Source organism: Dasypus novemcinctus, chromosome 6 (assembly GCF_030445035.2).
Source record: "Dasypus novemcinctus isolate mDasNov1 chromosome 6, mDasNov1.1.hap2, whole genome shotgun sequence".
Lineage (NCBI taxonomy): Eukaryota > Metazoa > Chordata > Mammalia > Cingulata > Dasypodidae > Dasypus > Dasypus novemcinctus.
Window position 1 is genome coordinate 120780299 of NC_080678.1, and position 24237 is coordinate 120804535.

The 24237-nt window shown below is 41.2% G+C and overlaps 1 protein-coding gene across 1 annotated transcript; it reads left to right on the forward strand.

Annotated features, from left to right (window-relative positions):
* The first annotated feature begins 116 nt into the window (after positions 1 to 116).
* Positions 117 to 22713, forward strand: LOC101430715 (olfactomedin-4-like). Its single transcript, XM_004483414.4, has 5 exons — positions 117 to 345; positions 5144 to 5296; positions 15090 to 15302; positions 16301 to 16460; positions 21860 to 22713. The coding sequence occupies exons 1-5, from the start codon at positions 157 to 159 to the stop codon at positions 22660 to 22662; spliced, it is 1518 nt and encodes a 505-aa protein (XP_004483471.1). The 5' UTR covers positions 117 to 156; the 3' UTR covers positions 22663 to 22713.
* The last annotated feature ends 1524 nt before the right edge of the window (positions 22714 to 24237 follow it).

Genomic DNA, 24237 nt, shown 5'->3' on the forward strand with positions numbered 1-24237 from the left:
CAGGTTCCTGGGTGCTCCGATCTTCCTGGAGTGGTCATGTTCTCCTTGACCACTTCCTCTTTCCTTGTAAAAGGACCTTAGGGAAATCCCCACTAGGCACTATAAGAGGTTCCTGAGCTCTGGGCAGAAGCCAGTGGCTCCATACAAGGGGACAAGATGAGGCCAGACCTCACCTTCCTACTGGCTCTTCTGTTGCCCCTCAACTGTGCTACAGGAAATGTGACGGTTTTGGAGAGCACGACAGCCATCCCCAGCTCTTTCCTGGGATCTGGTTTCAGCTTCACTTCCAGTTCCAGCTCCAGCTCCAGCTCCAGCTCCAGCAACAGCATCCTTTCAGGCTCCCCGGTGAGACTTTCTGGGGAAAGTCCCTTACTCTCATCGTTTGGGGCTTTGGATATAATTTCACATATTTCTATTGATTTATGTGCCATGGAAATGAGTTAACACCTGGGTGAAATAATTAAATTGTTAGGAAGAAAGATGACTTTGGGTTTTCCAGTTGGGGGTCTCCAGGAAAGAATCGGCACTTTGAAGAGGTTCCCCACCTTTGCTGCACTTTAGAGTAGGTGGGGGAAGTTGCCAAAGTACAGATGCCTGGCTGCCACCCCCCACAGATTAAAAAATTCAGAGACTTCTAAAAAGCTTTCCCCAGATAATTCTAATATGTAGTAGTGGAAAGAGGGATGAGAATTGTTAGGGAGAGTCCTTCCAGTAGTAGCTGCAGAAAGGTCTGTCAGATTAAGTGATTTGCTAACCAGCAGGGTCTGTGTGGGTTGTAACCTAGAGTCCTCTAGAAAGGGAGAACAGATGTGCCAGTCAGAGCCCTGGCAGTTCCTCTGTGTCGTGTCTGTCAGTGGAGGTGGGTGACTGCAGAGGGAGAGGAGGTTTTGGTCTTTAGGAAAGTGCTATTAGTTGTGAACAAGAGACCTTTAAGGCCATTTCCAGCTCAAAACATTGATGTAAAACAAACAAAACACTCCATAAAAGGACTGGTCCTGTTAAGTTTCATTACTAGTGCCTTGGCGGGTAAGTCCCTCTTTCAGTCTTCTTTAAGAAAAGGGGATAGACATGGAGGGGGTGAGAGTTTTGGGGCAAGAAGCAGTCACTCACCTGGCCTCTGCTTCTGTCTACATCAGCTCTGGTCCTTTCTGCAAGAGCCTGCTCTGCGAGGTCCCCCAGGTTTCCTGACTAAAGGACTTGAAATGGGGTTTGAGTCCTTGCTCATTGGCTGGGGGTGGAGAAGGCTCAACTTCAACAAAGCTCCTTCCTCTATGCTTCTATGCTCTTAACTCACAGTGCAGGTAGCTGCTTACTTGATAATGTCTGAATAGAAGGGGAAAGGTAGAAAAGGCTTTTTTTTTCTTTAATTTTTATCATCAGGAATATGTAAACAAATATTAGGAATACATAGAAAATTTGGTGTTTATTAAAGAGCAACAATATCCATTGAGTGCCTAATAAATGCCGGGATGGACGATAATAGATGTTACTTTAAGAGGCAGGTAAAATTAATGGTCCCATTTTGGAGTTGTGGAAACTGAGGCTTAGAATGGTGACGCCTTTGACTTAAAGTCACTAAGCTAGCAAGTTACAGAGCTCAAGCTTATCTGCTCATGCTTGTTACCATTTCTATATTTCTTTGTACAATTCTGGCAAGTATAGATGGAAATGGCTTATTTTAAAGGATAAAAATTTCAATATTATAAAATACATATTTTGTAGTGAGAAATCAGATGCAGCATTTTCCTTCATGGTACTACATGACTTGTGGGCATGATTAGAACTGTTTTTTAATGTTTAAAAATTTTTTTTATAAGTGAAGCTCAAAAATAATGATTTATTATGAAGAAACTTAAACATCACTACCAATTAGAAACCACCATTAGGTAGAATATCAATTAAAATAATAGAAAATAAAATATAGGTCAAGAAACAGAGAGATCCAAAATGCTTATTGGCCTGTAAGGAGATAATATTTAAAAGTAGATAAGAACAACAATAAAAAGTAGATTACAAACAATAACAAAAGATTAGATAAGAAATGGTAGTTAAATTGTGCTTCGAGGTTTCAAATTCCTTCCTAGTTTACTTCTGTCCCTCTGGTGAGTCAGTATCACAATTCTACCTCCCTTTTGATAATAGATGAGGTGTCACTTCCACTGTAAGCCTAATTTTCTGGGACTGGCTGTCAGCTTGATGATCCCTTTGGAAAGTCATGGGAAACCTTTTTATAAGGGTCATTGTGCAAGTTCCAAATGTATCATTTTCTGTACTGTGGAAATATTGAGTGCCATCATTCTAACCCTGAGTCCTAGCAGGGGCGCTTAGGCTTGGCTGCTAATTAGAGCCAACTGCAACTTAAATCACAAATGCGAGTCGCATCTTCTGCTGTGGCATGCAGAGCATTTCATATGCATATATGTCAGGAGACACTCTGCAGAGAAGAGGCTCTCATTGTTGTCCTCATTTCACAGAGGAAGCAAAGGCTAAATGCTTTGACCCATGTGGCAACTGGCATAGTTGGAAGAACAAGACAGATTCTGAGTCATGTGCCTTTGTCATCACGCTAAGGGGCTTGTTAAAACACTGGGCTCTCCTAATGACAGTGGACCTGACTTATGAGACAGCGGTTCTTCTGTGGCTCCCTAAGGCCACAGTGGACACCAGTAAATGTTAGCTGACCGCACACTGAGTGAGGGACTCCTGGTGGGGCATCTCATTGGGGTGCTGTTTGCCCTCCTCAAGGGGAGATCTCCCACCCTTCCGGAGACCAGGGGGACCAGCACTTGCCTTCATCTCCCATTCTCCCCCTTGGTGGCACTCACAGGGTTTAAGAATTCACAGCAGGGAGAGACCCATCACCATTAGCTTCATTGTCTTTGAATGTGAAGAGCAGAAATATCTCTAATGGGAGACACTGATCAAACATAAGGACCATTTCTTTTCTCTATTTTTAAAAAAATGTTACATAAAAAAAATATGAGGTCCCCATATACCACCACCCTCCTCACCCCACTTCTCCTACATCAACAACCTCCTTCATTATCATGGAACAACCACTGTATTTGGTGAATACATTTTGGAACACTGCTGCACCACATGGACAATAGTTTACACTGTAGTTTACACTCTCCCCCAGTCCACCCAGTGGGCCATGGCAGGGCATACAATGTCCAGGTTCTGTTCCTGCAAAACCACCCAGGACAACTCCAAGTCCTGAAAATCCCCCCACATTGTATCTCTTTTTCCCTCTCCTTACCCTCAGCAGCTACCATGGTCACTTTCTCCACAGCAATGCTACAATTTCTTCCATTACTAATTTCAATGGTTCCATAGTAGAGAATCAGTAAGTCCACTCTAATCTATACTCTATTCCTCCATCCTGTGGACCCTGGGATGGTTATGTTCACTCCACCTCTATATCAAGAGGGGACTTAGATTCCACATGGATGGTGGACTTACCCCAGCCAGCTAACAGAGAGGTGAAGAAGGTCAACCACCACACCAGGGAGCCAAGTGCCTACAACTGTAAGCAGGAGAATTGCATCCACCATCCATGTGGAATCTAAGCCCCCTCTCAATATAAAGGTGGAGTGAACATATGGACAATTTTGATGTCAGCTGAACATGCTGGGCTGATGATAAGCAGGATGAAATCCAGGGAGTCTCTGGCATTAAGATAGAGATGAGCAATAGAAGTTGGAGGAATGGGCTCATAATTATTTCCCTGCCTTTCAGGTGAATTTCAGGATGAAAAGTTGTTAACTGGTGGTTCCTAGTTGCTTGTCTAGAGTCTGCTTGATGATATTCACTGTTTACCTTTTTAAGTTGACAGAGTTTTTCAGGGAATTCTAAGAATGGTTCAAGCCTGTTTTGTGCAGGCAATTAACCTCTGCTCATCTTGGAGAAGCTCAGGTTAAATTATAAAGCAGCTTAATTGCCAAACACCTGCACTGGTCCAGAGATCGCCAATGGAACAGGTCTTGATTATAGGAACATCTGGTTCCAGCTTGTTCTGGCAGCATGGAGGCTGGCAGGCATTAAGTATGGAAAAAACATGCTCAGTTACAGCCAGCTGACCTCCTGAAACTGGAGATGTGTGGCTGGAGTCTCTTCAAACTCTGCAAACCACTGCTCTCTCCTTGGTAGTCTCACAAAGAGAACCTTCAGGTTGATATCCCATGGGGCGAGCTTTGGGCAGGCTTTCAGATGAGAACATTGAAAGGCAGAGCCAGTGGCCTGCCAAGAGTTACTGGGTGAGCAGTAGTAGTAATTAAAGAAATAAAGTTAAGTGTGCAGGGATCCCCTTGAGGAAGTTCAAAGGGCACAAGAAAAAGGCAGGGTCTTTCAAACCTGTCATTTAAAAATATGCCATGGCATCAAAATGTGAGCCTGAATACCTGAAAAATAAATTAAATATTTTAAAATGGCTTTTCTGCTAGTGGTATTTACAATATATGATCTTCAGACTCATATATTGTTCTGAGTCTAACAAAGGGCTGGGTTATCTTTTCCCTTTCCATTTTGAATGATGTTAATTATACAATCCCTCAGGTGAAATGAGGATATGAATTTGCGATGTGTTGCAATTTCCCCATTTCAATTGTAGGAATTGGGGTAAAGATGAAGGAAAGAAAATGAGTAAGTAGGAGAGGGAAAGTAACATTAACTAAGCACATACTTTGTGCCAGGAATTTGGCTCAAGCCTGTAGAGTATGTCTATTTTATACATGAGGAAGCTGAAACTTCAAGGAATTTTCATGTCTAGCAAGTGGGGAGTTAAAATTCAAATTAGGATTCATTGCTTTATTTTTCTTTCTTTACACAGAGACAGTAATAGTTTCCTTTAAAACTCCTCAAAAATGGAGAATTTTCCTTTAGGTCAAAGCTGGTTACACAGTTGCCTAGTCCAATAGGTACACATGCCACTAAATGCCACATGTATTTGCCACCTAAATGCCTCACATAGTCACCACTTGAAACTGGCTGTTTTTACTCATTTCTAAAATCCCATTCACTTATGTGTTGAATCCTGCTTTCTTACCTTCAAGCATTCATTCAACAAGCCAAATTCAGTCACTCTGGTTGCCAAAATGATCATTTTCCATATTATTACTGATGTTGGGTTTATTTTTATTTGCAGTCTTTTTCCAATGTCACCGGTTCCGTGGATGACCGTGGGACTTGCCAGTGCTTTGTTTCCCTACCGGACACTACTTTTCCAGTGGTGAGAGTGGAACAGTTGGAATTCATAGCTCACAGTCTCTCCCAGAAGTTTGAGACAGAGCTCTCCAAAGTAAGCATTTTCTTCTTTCTCTTCAATGTCATCATAAAAACAAACTGAAATGATTAAGACACTTTCTTTTCAGGACTTTATAAGCAGTCATTCTTCCCTTGTATCCAGGCATAATTTTGGGATCCTGTAGAAGCTTTAGAATTTTTTTGAAGGACACCCATTGAGTTCACTGTACAATAGTGAAAATGAGAACAGGAAGAAAATTCGATCAAAATTATTTATACCCCAGATGATACATCAGTAACCCTAGGCACATGCAGTGTAAAAGAAGCTTCAGACTCTGCCCCAAAACACAACCCTGCAGTTTTAATTTTGCTTTGCAGTTTTATCATCCATTTTGTCTTCTTGGTCTTTCCTCCAGTTTTGTTATTTTTCTTTTCCTTTCCCCAATCCTCTTTTTTTAAATTAACCCATTCTTTTTTATTAAAGTTAAGAGATCACATAGAACATTACATTAAAAAAACGTAAGAGGATTAACCCCACTCTCCACCCCACCCCCATCTTTTTTATAAATTGTAATTTTTTAAAGATACATACATCACTAAAAAGGTTACATTATAAAAAACATAAGAGTTTCCCATATACTCCCCATCCCCCCGTCTCACTTCTCTAACACCAACAACCTCCCCCATCATTGTGGCATGCTCATTGCACTCGGCAAACACATTTTGGAGCACTGCTGCACTACATGCATAATAGTCTACCCTGCAGTTCACACTCTCCAGCATAGCATTCAGTGGGTTATGGCAGGATATATAATGTCCAGCATCTGTCCCTGCAATATCATTTAGGACAACTCCAAGTCCCATAAATACCCCCTCATCACAACTCTTCTTCCCTCTCCCTGCCCTCAGCAACTACTGTGGCCAATTTCTTCACATCAATGATACAATTTCTTCTATTACTAGTCACAAAAGTTTTATAGTAGAATATCAGTTAAGTCCACTCTAATCCATATTTTATTCCTCCATTCTGTAGACCCTGGGAAGGTGATGTCCATTCCACCTTTATATCAAGAGGGGGCTTAAATTGCATATGGCTGATGGATGCAATTCTCCTGCTTGCAGTTATAGGGTTCCCTGGTGTGGTGGTTGACCATATTCACCTCCCTCTTAGCTAATCTGGGTAAGTCCAATGAACCAGAGAGTAAGGGTTGCAACTCTGCTGAGGCTCAGGGCCCAGCTGGTACATGGGCAGTTCAGAGATTCAAGTCCCCTGAGTAAACACCATCCCTAGCACCAACAACAGGTTCAGTAAAAGTGACAGAAGAGGCATGTGTAGATAGGTCACATCTGAGTACAGCTCTATCACTCTCAGGAGCATAAATTCCAAAGTAGGGCCCATTGGCATGGCACAGAGCACAAAATACATCTGCCATAACCATATACCCTGTGGGTCTCTGTAGCCTTCTGGAGAACAAGTACCTAGAGTTGTATCTACTTTAGCTTTTTCTGGGGTCCTGCTGAGGTGTGTGTAAGCATGACCCCTCTGATGACTTCCCCACTCTTTTGTGAAGACTCTTCACCATATAAATTTATTTCTCTTTGCCATTTTCCCCTTTTATTCAAGGTCAAAAAGCCATTTTAACACATGATTGTACATGTAGGCTGAGATATTCTGCAGGTCTGAGGTGACCCTTTTGTTCATGGTCTCTTTCTAGGTGCATCACCAGTTAGTGATTTGTAGTAATCCCTTGGCACCAGGGAGGCTCATCCCTGGGAGCCATGTCCCATGTTGGGGGAAAGGTATTGCATTTACATGCTGTTTGGCTTAGAGAGTGGCCACATTTGAGCAAAATAGAGGCTCTCAGGAGGTAACTCTTAGGCATCCTACAGCTCTAGGCCTAGTTCATATTTTAGGCACACAGCCTCATAAGCATAGTCATCAGTATCAAGTGCTATTTGTTGAACCATCCTTCCTTTGCCATTGCACTTGGGGGAAATTGGCTGTTCCATTGGGAAATGTGACAGAGCTCTCCTGAGTAGGAACTTAGCACTCCCCCAGTTGTCATTTGTAACTGTAACTATTATGAAAACATCCAACATTTTTCAGAACATATTTATGTCCCCTATAAACATGCCCTAGAGAACTCCCTCCCAACCATGTGCCCCCATCAATAACACCTCACACTATGTTCCTCCCCTGCCATAGTTGAACCTCTCTGTGGTCCAAAACTTCTTCAACATTGAAACCTAATGTATTGCCAATTTCAATTAATAGGAAAATGAAATATAGTGTTGGGTTTAAAGATTAGAAATATACATACTAATTTAGAAATACTAAGATAAAGTAAAAATAAATTGGTGTATTAATAAAAATGAAAACTATTATAAAGCTTTGTTTTTAATGTTTTGCCTTTTGTCACTGTAATAGGTGTTGCCCTGTATGTACAGTGACAAGGCACTTTCTTTCATTTCTTCCTCAGTGTCTACATCCATTATTTTAAAAAATATATTTTCCTAATTTTTAAGTTTGTCTTCCAAAAAGTTTTAGATCATGGTAATTCACCTTTACAATATAGGGGACTCCCATATATCCAATATCAAGCCCCTTCCCACTTCCCCAACAATGATCTTCTTACATGTTCATGGTTACATTTGCTGCAGCTGATGTACAGATTTTGAAACATAGCTTTCAAACATGGTTTTATTTTGGTTTACATTGTGGTTTATACTTTAGACTGTACAAATTTCTAAATTTTTAGTTTCCTTATGTTTTACATTATGGTTTACATTTTAGCTTATAGACTTGTGTACATTTTTGGTGTACGTTAACATGTCCTATATCCATTGTTACATGATCTTGTGGAGCTCCCTAGTTATCCTGCTTCCATCTATTCTATACCTCTTTCCCCCTCCCCTCAGGGCCCACAATGACAATCAATCTTTACCATTTGAGGAACCAGATTTACAGATACTTGCAATAATGCTGAGGGCTTGACATACTAGACTGCCCTAACCCATTGGGAACCACCGATTCTCTTGAGAGACACAATTGTCTCTATTTGAGAACATCAGGTATCCCCAGGATGTGAGTATACCTTCACACTCATTGTACAGTCTCCACCCAATGATTTAACACACTATGATAAAATGAGTACTCACACCCTCCCTAGAAACCTGCCCCTGTCCCTGATACCCTCCCTTAAGCACCGTAAACATGTAATCCTTCCTTATTATATTTTCTAAAGAGTTTTCTCAACCTTATACCTGACAGTCTCCCATATTCAACTGTCCCCCCCAGTTCCCCCAGTTCCTTGGACCATCTGACCCATCCTCCCAACCCTAGCCCCCCTCAAGCCCGCAAAGCTCCACCCAGAGTTATACCTATGCCCCCATCTTATCCCTTCCCTGTATGAATACTTACAATATTTACCTCCAGCTTATCATAGACTTTAGCCATGTAGGCGTCAGCTTGCAATCTTCCTCTCCCCCCTGAAATTCCTTTAGGCCTATATTCCAGTCTCTAGTTCTCTGAGATAGCTTGGTTTACTTGTTTCATATCAGAGAAGCATATAGTATTCATCCTTCAATGCCTGGCTTGCTTCACTCAACATATGGATCTCAAGATTCATGCATGTTATCACATGTGTTTGTACTCTATTCCTTCTTATAGCTGAATAGTATTCCATTGTATTTATATACCACATTTTGTTTATCCATTCATCTGTTGATGGACATTTGGGTTGATTCCAACTTTTGGCAATAGTGAATAATGCTGCTATGAACATTGGTGCGCATATATTGGTTTGTGTCTTTATTTTCAGTTCTTCTCGGTATATACCCAGAAGTGGAATGGCTGGGTCATATGGCAAATCTGTAGCTAACTTTTTGAGAAACTGCCAAACAGTCCTCCAGAATGGCTGGATCCTTCTGCCTTCCCACCAGCAGTGATGAGTGTTCCTATTCCTTCACATCCTCTCTGTATGAGACTGACTTGAAGGCTGCCCTGGGAATTGGAATCAAGACTTACCTTTATATGCCACTCAGCCTCTATGAAAACCCTAGCTCCAGACCTCTAATTATTGCTCTTCTCCAGCCAAAGTGAGCTAATTTGTGTGAGGAAGAGTATGACTTGACCTTCTAGTTTTGACCCCTTCCATCTTCTTACCCAAGTTAAAAGTCAGTTAGAAAAGCTCCCATTTTCTGCTTGGGTGAAATCCAAACAAGACTATAAATCACATTATGCATTATTTAATACAAATCCATTAATTTACAAGAAGCTCTGGCTTTAATGTAAGATTCAAAATAAGTGTTCCTGAGAAATTTCAACTTAGTCATCTCAACATCCAACATAGTTTTCCTTTAAGACAAAAATTATCATGAGGCTGAGACCCTGCTTTCAACTGAATTGGTTGATAAATATTCTAAGTTTAAATGAGAGTCCAGGAGAATGTGTTTGACTACCCCAGAACCCAAGCTGCATAAGAAGTAAAATGTCCTTGAATTAATCAGAAGAAAAGTAACAACACTAAATTACAAATTCTATCCATTAATATTCATAGCCTTATTCCAGCACAATCAAGTGCAGATAAGAAATTATGCATAAAAATATAAAAAGTGGGGGGGAAATCCTAGGTTAAGATCTTTTCAGTTAGAGTCCTTTGCTTTGAAATAGCGGAAAGGACTGATTTGCATGACTTCCTTGCTGGCAGGGGTGTGAAGGACAGTTGAAACCCCATGCTGCTCTGGGGAAAGCATGTAGCTTGGCAGGTTTGTGAATATGGGACATTCCATTTCAGTCCTGTAAGGGGTGGGGTGGTAGCATCTGCTTTGTCAATTACTGGCAGGAAAAAAGTGTACAAGTAGATAGGAAAACTTATAGTTTTTAAAGTGTCAATAGCTGGTCCTGGAAAAATCTGTGATTGAGGCCCAAGGAAGGAATTGACTTGCCAGCTGGTATTTGCACAATAGGTTTGGTGTGACAGGTGATAAAAACAATAATAATAGTAACATTGGCGGTTTCTAAATACTCCCAGTTCTATGCTCAAGCCACTCTTTAAGGGAGATGGACCAAGTGTTCTTCCCGTTTTAGGGATGGAAAAACTGAGGTTCACAAAGGTAAGGGGACTTGCCAAAGGTCATATCTCTCCTGATGGTTAAGCTGATCAAGAATTCGAGTGCTTGGGATCATCCCAGTTCTCTTCTCTCAGCCACGCTGTTATCATCATCCAGTGCAGTCACAAAAGGAGATGCAGTAGACCAGTAATGCCTTGAAATCCAAGTTACTTTTCAGCTGAGGGCTTTGGGATTTGCAGGTGAGTTATAGCTGTTCCCAGGCTGCACTGGAAATCACCCATTATCTAGAGGCTCTGGAGGAATGCCGTTTTGGGCAGGCAGGTAGGACAGGCTTTTGACTGCCTTACATTGATTCACTCTCTTTCAGGACACAGAGAAGACAGGGAGCTGCCTTGCATATGATGCTGAAAGCTCTTTGTATTTTTTTGTTGTTTATGATATGTCCCCTCTGGACTCTACCTAGGAAAGGGGCAACACAAAAGGCAGCTTGGCGTGCTCTCTTTCCCTGGAGGTTTATTATCTTTGGGGCAAATTATTTAATACGACACACTTGCTACTAGATCTGCATGCATGAGAAGCTTGAGGCAGCCTAGGAGACATTTAGGTAAACCATAAACGACCTTGATTGAGCAACTGTTATGTGCAGTGAAATCCAATTCATGAAAAGGTCAGATAGAAAAACATGGAGATCACAGGTTCTCTGTTTAATTGTCAAAATTTATAGGTATCCATTATGCTGAGTGTTTAATTTGCATCATCTGTACAATACTCTTACGATACTCTTATAAGCTCCAGACCATGACTCCCACTTTACAGAAGGAAACTAAGGCTTAAAGAAATTAAATGATTTGTCCACTGAGCACTTAAGTCAGATTTGAGCCTGGGTGGGTCTAGCTTCAAAGCACTTTCACTGTGCATGCTACTTCCCCAGAGTTGTTTGCTTGTTTATTATTTTTTATTATAGTAACATTTATTTGCCTTAAAATTTCCCCTTTTACCACTTTCAGGTAAACAGTTCAGTGGGATTAGTGACATCCAGAAAGTTGTGCTAACATCAGAACACCCTTTACCAAAACTTTGCTCAATGCCCAAACAGAAACCCTGTACCCATTGAGCTATAATCCCCCATTTATTTTTATAGATGGATCGAAAATAGCGGTAGGTTGCAGAGTACATTTGCTTATTTTAAGTAATCTGGCCATAGTTGTGATCACAGATTTTTGAGGGATTGGTAGAAACATGCATCAGACTAATTCTTTATCTTTATTGCCAGCGATGCTATACTCTTATTTATTCTGAGACCACGTTTAATGTAAGGAAGAGCAACCACCTCCCTCGACGGGGAGAGAGTCCCAAACAAACTTTAATTCATAGAAACCATCAATGACATAGCAAGTGCATAACCAACAAACAGAATGGAAGCTCTGGAAATTAGGCTGGTGGTCTTCTGGATGTATGTTCTAATGCTCAAGGTTTGTAGTGAGGAGGAACTCCCAGGTAAATATGCTGATACAGGGATGTGTTCTCTCAGGCTGGGCAAGCTGGGCGCCCTCTGCTGAGGCTGCACTGCCCAGGGACAGCCGGAGCCTTCTCAAAATTGTCTACTCTGTCTCAACGCTCCAGAGCCATACCATACTCATGAAACTTTTATACTAAGAATGTGCTAAAATTAAAGTTCACACTGGACATCTTTCTGGCCCAAGCTCAGGTTCTCTCCTGCCTTCCACAGCTCTCTGGTTTGAATCTGGTCTTCTGGAACATCACTGAGCTTTCCTTTAAGTGAAAGAACCTCAAGATTTTTCCCAAACAGATCTTCAGGCACCCTTCACTTTGTGGCTATTGTAGGACTGGTACACCCCACATTATTATGAGTAGCAAACTATGGTTTGCTCCTTGGGTTGTCTGTAAGAATGTGGGAGAGCCACATTTCATTTAGCAGAGATGGTAGTTGAATCCCTCATTTTTGTAGAACAGCAGTTGTGATGTGCCACTGTAATGTTCCAAGAAAATTGAGGGTAAGTCTGGTAAGGTCAAATGCTGACAAGTGTATTCATTTCTAAAACTTTCTTTTTTGCAGTGCACTGGCACATTTTTTTTTTTTTTATAATAGGCAAGGTTTGTGCCTGATTTTTGTAGAAATTGAAACCAGACCCCTTAAATCTATGTTTGGACTACAGAAGAGGACTTATTAGGATATATATGATACATAAACCTAAATACGATTTATATATTTTTAAATATATATACTTTAACCTATCTTCCCACCAAAGTGTCACCAACCCTATCAGCCTCAGAGTGAGGGTACATCTGATGGCAGTGAGCATCAGTTGCCCTAGGAGGTACACTTGAAGATGCCAAGGGCTGCATTGTTAACTTTCATTAAAATCTTTGCCTGAAGTCTGCTCTAATTTGCACAGTTAGGTTATGTGGAAGGGCTAGAATGATAGAAGTTAGGGCTTCTTTCAGTATTAGATGGGTTAGACCCCAACATCTGGCTCTGAATTCACCCAGGCTCTGGGCATCAGCTACTTGACGTTAGTGCAGTTTGGGGAAAATGTGTTGCTTATGCTCAGATTTTTAATCAGGTTTTAAATCCTACAACTTTTAATGAGTACGCCATTTAAATGAAAGCCACAGCATTTCCTTTCAAGATCAGATACAGAAAGAACCACTAACTGTGTTTATTGAAATATCCTTTGGGACTTACACTCTAAACTACGAAGGGAATTTTTGGAAATATTTTAAAGTATTGATCAAATATGCAACAAATGTGTAATTTAAAAGTTTTGATTGCACTAATCAGTTATTGGAATAAATGCAGGCACACTTAATGAAATGTGCACTTTACAGCTGCAAGAACGCTCACATATTGTTTGTTAAGTTGGGTCTTTATGTTATTTTGTAAAAGGTGGAGGGACTCAGAATGCATTATGTGTGGTGTCAAAGAAGGAATTCCACTTAGTGCATTTCTCCTTCTTCTAGAAAATTCATAGATTCTGAGCAGTGGTTCCAAATCTGCCCTCCCCCCAGGGCATTTAACAATGTCTGGAGATGTTTCTTTAGTTGCCAGATCTTGTGGGGGTGGAGAGATGTGTCCTGGCATCTAGAGACCAAGAATACTGCCAATACCCTAGGATGCACAGGGCAGCCCCCCAAAGAAAGAATGATCTAGCCCTAAATGTTAATGGTGCTAAGGCTGAGATACCCTGATTTAGAGCATTGTGAGGGGAGTTCAAGACGTGGAGTGGACACAACCATTCCAAGGTCCACAGGATGGAGGAATAGAGTATGGATTAGAGTGGACTTACTGATATTCTATTTATGAACTATTGTGATTAGTAATAGAAGAAAATGTGGCACTGGTGTGGAGAAAGTGGCCATGGTGGCTGCTGGGGGTAGGGAGTGGGAGGAAGAGATGTGATGTGGGGGCGTTTTTGGGACTTGGAGTTGTCCTGGGTGGTGCTGCGGGGACAGTTACCACACATTGTATGTCCTCCCATGGGCTCCTGGGTGGACTGTGGGAGCATGTGGGCTATGGTGTGGACCATTGACCATGAGGTGCAGCGGTGCTCAGAGATGTGTTCACCAAATGCAATGAATGTCTCATGATGATGGAGGAGATTGTTGTTATGGGGGGAGGAGTGAGGTGAGGGGAGTGGGGGGTATATGGGGACCTCATAATTTTTTAATGTAATATTAAAAAAATAAATAAAGACAAAAAAAAAGAAAAAAAAGAAGAGAGTCTGATTTAAGCCAGTTTAATTTTGGGAGATAATGTTCCCCAACATTGCTGGGGATTAAAATGCACTCAGAGACAATGAATGTGAAGCACAGTCTAGGCAAGTGCAAATTCTCCCCCAACCCCCATTGTAGTAGTAATAAATTCTTTTTTTTTAATTTGTACTGGGGCCGGGGAATGAGTTTGGTGGGACCTCATGTGTGGGAAGCCAGTGCTCAGCCACTGAGCCACATTGGCTCCCTGAGTTGGTTTTCTCATTATTTGCTTGTTGTTTATTTTTTTGTTTATAGGAGGCACTGGGGACTGAAGCTGGGACCTCCCATGTGAGAAGCAGGTGCTCAACCACTTGAGCCATATCTACTCCCCAATAAGTTCTTTTTTTTTTTAAGATTTCTTTTATTTATTTCTCCCCCTATCCCCATTCCCCCTGTTGTCTGCTCTCTGTGTCCACTTACTGTGTGTTCTTTTGTGTCTGCTTGTATTCTTTTTAGGCAGCTCTGGAACCGATCCTGGGACTTTCCGGAGTAGAAGAGAGGTGTTTCCTCTCTTGCACCACCTCAACTCCCTGTTCTGCTATGTCTTCTTATTTTCTCTCCTCTGTGTCTCTTGTTGAGTTATCTTGCTGCACCAGCTTTCAGTGTCAGCCAGCACTCCCGCATGGAGTGGCTTTCCTGTGCTGAGTGGCATTCCCACACAGCAGGACACTTTTGCATGATGGAATGCATGAGGCATTCCATCATGGGCTGGCACTCTGTGCATGCCAGTTCTCCATGTGGGCAACTTGCCCTCACCAGTAAGCCCTGGGCATCAAACCCTGGACCTCTTTATGATAGATGGGAGTCCAATTGGTTGAGTCACATCTGTTTCCCAATAAGTTCTTTTTACTTCATATTTGGAATAGATTTTTAAAATCTAGTTAAGTATGTTTCTGATCCATTTCTTTACTATAAAAATGACTGACGGTTCAATTAATCATCGAGGGTCCAAATGTTTTATTAGTCTGGGACTGACTTGGGCTTTTTTGATTCCCTGGTAGGTGAAGGAATATGTCCTCCTAATCAGTGTGTATGAAAAGAGACTCTTAAACCTCACTGAGCGAGTAGAGATCATGGAGAAAGATACCATTTCTTACACTGAACTAGACTTCGAACTGATCAAGATAGAAGTGAGGGAGATGGAGAAGCTAATTGTACAGCTGAAGAAGAGTTTTGTTGGAAGCTCAGTAATTGTTGACCAGCTGGAAGTAGAGGTAAGGAACAAACCCACTTCTCAGTAGGCAAATAATAAATTCTCTTCAGTGGCTGTGAACAAGTGCCGAAACTGTTATACGAACATCTCTCTTCCACTTTCTAAATCTATTCTCAATCACCACCACATGGCATTCTACTTTGGATGGGTGCCTGTCTTTGCCTGGTAGGTTAAACACATTGAACATGCTGATGGAGGGGCAGGCATTGCCTAGTGGTCAGAATCCTGCCCCAGAAGCAAATGGCCTTTAAACTTCACTAGAAAGAGGTGACAAATCTGCACCATGGTCAAGCCAAGATCAGGTACCTTCTCTGCTCTGCCTTTGTCCTCATGGGACTAGAAAGCTGCAATTTACCTGACTGTGGAATTGCTAGGCCTGTTTCCTTCTTTCAAGTTGTCATCTAATCCTGGTCCCTTTTGGAATCATTCTCCAGAAACTTGCAACCCTCTTTAAAGGTCATGTTTTTTATTTTATTTTATTTGTTTGTTTGTTTGTTTTGACAAGTAGGTTTTGGTGAAGTCTTTGAGATCTATGGGTAAAGACCATCACTTTGACATTATGGATGTGGAATTTACATCAATGAGAATTTACTAGCACAGTCATGACATGGGCTATAATTGAGAATTCTAGTTACACATTTAGAATTTAAGCCTCAACATTCATTAGAAACTTAGTTATAATACAACATGAGTAAACACAAGTTTATAGGGGAAGCTTATTAGAAATGAATTCCATGGACATTGGTGGATGCTTAGAAGGAGTCTGTGCTCTATTAAAGCTGTTAAAATCTTGGCCATTTTCTTCTCACACACATCTGCCTGAGATCTGGCAGGCGTTCATGCTAAACCATAAAATATGTTCTTCCAAATGAAACCACTCAGAACGATCTCTGGCATATTCCCTAGTGATATTTCACTGAATGACAAATCCAGCCCTGGATTGTTCATGAAAGACATGGCACAATAATATAAAGTCTCTCTGAATTTTTATTTCCTTAGATAAGGAACATGTCACTCGTGATAGAGAAGCTTGAAACACTAGACAAAAACAATGTTCTTGCTATTCGCCGAGAAATCCTGGCGTTAAAGAACAAACTAAAGGAATGCGAGGCTTCTAAATCTGAAAACAGCCCTCCTGTCCCTTCTCCTCCTTCTCCAGGTAAGCATGCTATATTTTTACCCCCTTGAGCCAGGGGCTGTAAGGAGTATGGTGGGGAAGGAGATATGGGAGTTTTTCAGGTCTAGTTTACTCTTAGATGTTTTAAGTCTCCTCACTTATCAGTTCTACATATCACCTTCTGGGACTCATGGAGGAAAAGTACAAATGATGAGTTGATTTAAAACAAAGCCCTCAAATTACACATCTTCCCTTTGCATCTAATAACAGGAAAAACGTCTCTAGGGTGATATGAGAGCTATCAGGCAGCTGGGGTGAAAGCTTGTGGAATATATGTGTGATATTTGTGTGATATCTGCTCTCCTGTGGATTGTAAGGGCTGATTGGACCATTTATCTGATGGGCTGAGTTTATTTCTTGAATCCTCTTCCCTTCCTTCTCTCTTTTGCCCTACCCTCTCTCCCCTGCCTCTTTAATTTTTTCTTTTATTCTCTCCTCAAATGCATATTGAGCAAAGCTGTGTTTTGTGTCCTGGGGTTCAGCAGGGATGAAAGGAATGACCCCACAAACCAGGGCACTCATGGGTGTGCCTTACCACGACCCCAGCCCTGGGCGACTGGGCGGTGTGTCCTTGCCTCTGATGAATCGTCCTCAGATGAAGGACATTGCGGAGCTGGACGATCTGTAACTCTACCCTTGAATGGAAGTGGTGGAATGGAGGGGTCAAGAGCATGGCTTTGGAATCAGGAAGACCCGAGCTTCTTAGCTACATGCCCACAGGCAGGGTCCTTAATCTCATTTGTAAAGTGGAAGGCTAAGAGTACCTGCCTTGCAGAGTTCTTGTGAAGAGGCATGAGACAAAAGCTTGGAAAGCTCCGATCCTCTGTGATTGACCATTACACATTGGCAGTTGTTATTATTAGTGATGAGCAAGGAAGCAAAAACCTTGCAGTAAACAAAAGCCATGTTTTCTCCCTGTGCACGGAAGGACAGCTCTCCAGGTGGGCTTGGGCTGCTTCGGTCACAGCCTTTAGTGCGTCATTTAGAGACACCTTAGAACTGAAAGCTCTTTCTGTACATCATGAGCAACTCAGCCTGGACAAAGCTGTGTCTCTCCATCAGATTGTACCACCCTGGTTATTTTTATTACTTCCTATTACTCACAACCTGTTTCCTTTTAGACCGTGTGTTACTGAATCCTTGTCAGATGTATGGTTTCTTTGAGGCTTTACTTAGAAGCTGTCAATTAAATTATAAGTCTCTTGGTGTCTTTTCAGGGACTCTCTCCCTTCCCTCTGCTGTGGAGATGCTGCCACCATATGACATGCAGAGGAGGTTTAGGGCAAAGGCTGAGTTCTCTCTGTAACAAAATAGGCTAAACTTGTCTGGGATCAGGAGTATAAACAAGAGCTGGATCTAAGGGTTGGTTCCACTGGGCCACGGAGGGTTCCTTGGGGCAAAGCAATGAGAAAGGCAAGCTGAAACAACCCCAGATAATGCCTGAGCAAGTGTTTCTTTTCTTACCTCTGCAAATCTTCCTTATGGAATAGATTCTTCTGGTGCAGATTTCTGTGCATCCAGGAAGGAGCATTCGGAGTCAACTTGCTCAGCCCCATCAAGCCACTGAGGAAGGGGCTGGGAGGGCAAGGACACTGCCTTTCCAAGGTCACCCACACAGTTGGTGACAGAGCAGAGGCTGAAAGGCAAGGTCCTTCCTCGCCCTCTCAAGACTTAGAGCATCAGGCATCAGCTTCCCCAGGATGTTGGCAGGGGAGAAGGTACCTTGCATGGTATCTGGGGAGAAAAGTGAGTGAGTCTACTGGGCTATTTCTGTTAGGTGTTATCCAACTTTCCCCTAGCTCCTCACTCTTAGACTTTGGAGAACAGTGCAGCCATGTTGTTTAAGCAAATTGGACCTAGATTTCCTTTCCCTTTCCCACAACCTTGCCTGTACCTGACTTCCTGCCACCCACTTGGCCCTCCTCCAGCTCTGCTCATATTATATTTATGATGTTTATATTAAACAGACTTTTTGTCCTGTTTTTAAATCAATTTCTTTCACTTGTTCCCTTTCTATTTGGATTGGTTGATAATGCAGAATTGGAAAATTCTCAGGCATCAGGAAGTTGTATGCCTGTGAAAACTTTAATTAGAATTACTCACTACTATGGGACTTAAAAATTTGGCCTGTTTTTTGTTTGTTTGTTGTTTTTAACTGCAAAGTTGCACAGGCAGAAAAGTCTGGATGCAATTCTCAGCTATAAAGCCATGCTGTGCTCTCATCCCCTCCCCTGCAGCTGCAGTTTTCTAACCCTGTGGTCAGCTTGAATTTAGGATGAAGCACATTTTTAGGGCTCAACAAAATGCACTTTCTACTTTGTTTTTGCTCCCAATGGCATCCTTTTCTGTTTCATTTTATTGAACTTTCAAAATAACAATAATTGGCCTTCTATTCATTAACTGTTTTCCCTTAACACAACTGACTTCAGTCACTCTTTGTTTTGCCCCTGAACCTGAATGACTGTGTGGAGGCAAAATTTGATTGGCATGCTCAGGAATGGATGATCATTTTGCTTGGAGATTCTAAGTCTCTGGGGTAGCGCATAGTAGATGCTCAGGAAATGATTGTTGACTGAATGAGGGATGAAAGGGACAGGGTAACCAACCAGATCCCAAGTATATGACACCATATATCCAATAATTCAGATTCAATTTAGTCTTAGTTATTTTATAGTTATGATCACTTTAATTGCCTAATTCTCACAAGTCAATAGTATTCTCATCTTGGCTTAAACAAGTTTCAGTGACCTACCCAGGTGAAAGTATGTTATTTATATATGTGATTTATATATGTTATTTTTGCCTTAAAAGAAAGCCAAATTTGTATATAAAGTCCATGATTGTGGCTTGCCAGGATAGTTTCAGAATTCTGTGGCAATATCTGATGAATTGCATGCTGCGATTACCAACCAAATGTACACTGGTATAGAGGGCTCCTTGCATTGTGTTCTGTGGCATGAACACCAGGCAGCCTGAAAAATTCAGATGCAGAGCTGGGAAGAGGCCTGGAGATTCTAAATAAGGGTAAACGCAGTTTAGGAGATTTTAGTCTTTGATTCCTTTATTCCACAAACATAATTTGGTGCCACTGTGTGACAAATTTCCTGTGATTTTAATATTTATACCAGGTACACTTAAAAAATTTTTTTTTGGTCAGGTACAATTTTAATTCCCTGATCAATTTGTGAAATGATGAGCTATTTTTTTTTAATTAATAGTAGTAATAATTTTTAAGAGGAGTTTACTTTGATTCCTTCATGTCAAAGATTTCTACATCCAGGGATGGAATAATTTATCACCTATAATCCCATGATAATACCCAAATAAATTATATGCATCTTAACTTTTCTTTAAATATTTAATTGCTGTTAGTTTGGGATCTTTCCATTCCAGGAAGGCAAGATTCAATTAAGCAACAGTTCCTGTCTTCCAACCTGAAAGAAAAATAGTTACTTTCTTTCATTTCCTCAGAGTGAAATGTGGTTGAATAAATAAATTCTCAGCAAGATGTTTTCACTAGGAAATCCAGTTTGTAGCATATGGAAACTCAAACCATTTTTGTTATCATTAAACTGAACACACTGCTAACTTTCTTTTAATAATTCATGCATTGTTTCATAAAAGTAAACAAGCATTCATCTGAGAGATCACTTTTAGGAGAAGAAAGAATAATTTCTAATTTTATTTATTATTTCTTTAGTGGAGACCAGTCTCGGCTGAGCACACATTGCCTTTTTTAAATTTATGAAATGGTGCATGCATTATTAAAATAAGCCTGTGACTGTGATCTGCTTAATGTTAGGCAAAACTATTTGAGGTTGGCTACAGAGTGGTTTCATTTCACTACCTGCTGTATGTTTGACTGGCTTTCTGACCAAGTGCAGATTCATGAGAGCATTTAAGGAGCACATATTGAATTCTGGGGCCAAAACACCTCAGTAGATTGGAGAAATAAAAGAAGGATTTCTAGTAGTGTTTTCACCTCTGAGCAGTCCTTAAGTGAGGAGGGCAGAGAGGAGGCGTTTAGAAGAAGAATGGGTGTCTTGGATCTCTCTGTAGTAGTACAAGGCAGAGACTCAGATGAAAGGTTTGCTGCCCATTACCCCTGATGTTGCTAATCTCACGCAATTCTTTGGAGCTCTGCTTTTGGTTCCAGCTTACCTCATGAGCTCTCTATGGCTCCCTGATACCCTCCAAGTGCTTAAAATCCAGATCCATTGATTTAGGTTCTGCTTCTAGCAGAAGGAAGAGAGAAGCTTGACCTCAAATGTATTTAAAATTGGATTTTCTTTGTTACCCAATAAGCTATTGCACCAGGATTTTTGTTTTATTTTGTTTTGTTTTTGTTTTTGAAGCTGTTTATTCAGATCTCAGAAAATGTGTATTTAACAATTTGGGTGGTTATTATAAAAATACTGGAGGAATGTTATTTTATTTTTTATAACTCATTTGGTTTGACAGGCATTTTGAAGGGAAGGCTATATGCCTAGCCCAAGTCATCTATTCAAGTGTTACAGAGAAGGTAGATTCAATGGACCAGTGAATCTGGACCCATTTGACTATATATATTGTGGCACTGAGCTGATAGAATGAGAATGATGAACTACTTGCCTGCCATTCTATGGCACAGTCAGATAGGGGTTACCAGCAGTAAGACCCACCTTATCCTTGCAGCCGTGAGCTAAGCAAGGCCCATGCCTTGGGCACAGAACAGGTGATGTTGCTCTAAAATAACTTCCATGGCCTCTAGGACCATCTTTTGGGACTTGGAAGGCATTCACATCCTTAAAATACTACATTTAAGACGTCCTTTTGTGAGAGCAGCTTGGAGCAAGACAGATGAACATGGACTTTAGAGTTCCAGGCAAGGCAGAAGGTGGGGTGGGGGTAAGGGCTGGAGATTTGCCCTGGCAAATCTTCTCCTTCATCACAATTTTCTTTTGGGGCTGGCCCTGGGAATAGTACCTCCTGGCTTTATGGAAATAGGGTATGGTTCTGGGATGTTTCCTCTAAAAGAATACGATCATATTTGCAAAATGCTCTCTGATAAGAAAAAAAATATTAAATTCACTAAGTCTCCCTTTCTTTGTCCTGGGCTCTCATACATTTTGAATATAGTTCTTGGCAGCTTCATTATCCCCACTTCCCAGATTAGAAGTCCATCCATGAAAACAGCAGATGATTCTCTCTAGAACCCACAGCAGGTTCTCACTAAGGCTGAAACCAAGAGGAGATTTTGGTTCTTTTCCATCAGACCACGTTGTCATTGAATCTCGACTGGAAAAATATTTATGGATTCCTTTGGCTCTTTGGACCATCAGGAGTTTGAATCTTGTCCTCCCTTTTCTTTAAAAATGACTTTGGCTTTTTCTTTCCTGTAGGGACCTGTAGTCATGGAGGTGTGGTGAACATCAGCAAGCCATTTGTCGTACAGCTCAACTGGAAAGGGTTTAGCTATAAGTACGGTGCCTGGGGTCGGGACTACTCTCCCCAGAATCCAGACAAAGAACTGTACTGGGTGGCCCCTTTGAACACAGATGGGAGGCTTTTGGAATATTACAGACTCCACAATACACTGGACGATTTGCTATTGTACATCAATTACCGTGAGTATCGCCTCACATACGGCCAGGGTAGTGGCACAGCAGTTTACAACAACAACATGTACATCAACTTGTACAACTCCCGGAACATAGCCAGAGTCAACCTGACCACCAACACAGTGATCGTGAGTCGCCCTCTCCCAGATGCTGTCTATAATAACCGTTTTTCGTATGCTAATGTCGCTTGGCAAGATATCGACTTTGCTGTGGATGAGCTTGGGCTGTGGGTGGTTTATTCAACTGAAGCCAGCACTGGCAACATGGTGATTAGCAAACTCAATGACACCACCCTTGAGGTGTTGGACACTTGGCAGACCAAGCAGTATAAACCATCTGTTTCTAATTCCTTCATGGTATGTGGGGTTCTGTATGCCACTCGTACACTGAATACCAGAGTAGAAGAGATTTTCTACTACTATGACACAAACACAGGGAGAGAGGGCCACCTAGACATTACAATGCCTAAGATGCAAGAAAAAGTGCAGAGCATTAACTATCACCCTTCTGAGCAGAAACTTTTTGTATATAATGATGGTTACCTTCTGAATTATGATCTTGTCTTCCTACAGAAACCCCAGTAAACTTTTGAGGGTTAGGGTGAGAGAAAAATAAAATGCTTGTTGACAAATGGACTTTGCCGCTTAATTATCTGCAGGGAGATCCAGAGGATGTTTGTTTAGTAATCATATTTGGGAGCACATTTGTACCTCACTAGAGTTTTAGGATATTTGCTCTGAGTTATTGAGTTCTCTTGGAAGTCAGATGCTTCCTGAGATGCATTTTTCCAACTGAAATTAGGTCTTTCCAGGGTGGAATTGTCAGAGGTCTAGGGGCATTATGGGTCTAATAAAACCTCCAGTGAGGCGACAGTTAAAAATTAAGGAATTGGAGAGAACTCAGCATGGCTTCACGCGATCCTTTGTTCATGAGAGAGGGCTCAATGATGGGTCTCCTCCATGTACTCGTTGGTGTGCTTATAACATATCTGTAAGATGCCCTGAGTTTTCTGGAGACAGGCCCTTTTATACATTAAATTGTACATTGTAAATCCATCCCATATGGATCTGCAGATGAGGCACTTTTTGTTTCCCTCATTGTTCATCTACATAAGAGTCATTAGAACCCTCCTACCTCAAATTTGATGACAAGGGCACCTTAGAAGATTAGAACCACACTTCCCAACCTATTCCCCCACCACTTCCTTATGCCTTGCTTTTTCCCTAATTAGCCAGCTTTCTATGGAGCAGATAGAAGATAAGCAAAATTAATTTTCTTCCATTTCATCATGAATTTTTATTTCCATACCTCTAAGGCTATAAGAAAATCAGATGGCAGTGATAAGAAGGTATCATTTCTGGTTACATAATAAAGCTGTGGGAATGTATGAGAGACTTGTGTTAAGTCATACCAATTATTTCATGGGAATTTTTTAAAGTTGTAATTGTTTTCTTCCTTTGAGCCTGGTGCTTCTAAAATTAAAATGTACATTTTTTCCCCCTTCTGGGAAGAGGTATAGCAAAGTTGTTGAGTATCAGTCGGTAGTTGTAGACCTTGCAGGTGTTTGGGCTTTGTGATTTTGGATGGCTTTGTACCTGGCTCTGTGTGCCTTTGACCTTTGTGCGTACCAGTCTATAGGTGAATTCCTTAAATGTTGTATCCCTTCTCCTTTAAATAAAATGATTCAAGTGTGCTTTGAATAAAATACCATCTTTTGTTTTATTTACATTGAAAAAAGGAAAAAAAACTCCAAAACATTCTTAACAGGATAGTTTTTAGCTTTGCTGTGAAGTAGAGACAATGGTGACCTCCCAAAAACCAAGGCTCTGGGGATCACACCCTGAATGGCAGATAAAATCCATCCCTTAATGGAGTCAAAGTTGGGGCAGACTCTCATTTTCATTTCACTTTAACATCTCTTCTTTCTGGCAGCTTTGTTGTACAGGACTGCCCTATTTTCTTGTGGAATATGACCTTGTGTACTTATTGATTTTCCTGACTGATCTGATTATCTCCAATATTAGACTCTATTTGTGTGAATTTCCTAATAGTTCCTTTCCTAATTGAGCTGTTTGCATGGGTCAGAAGACTCTGGATCTTCCCCCAATAGGAGGTTTTGGAGAGTAACTGATGTTATCACAGAAAATGCCTTTACCAAA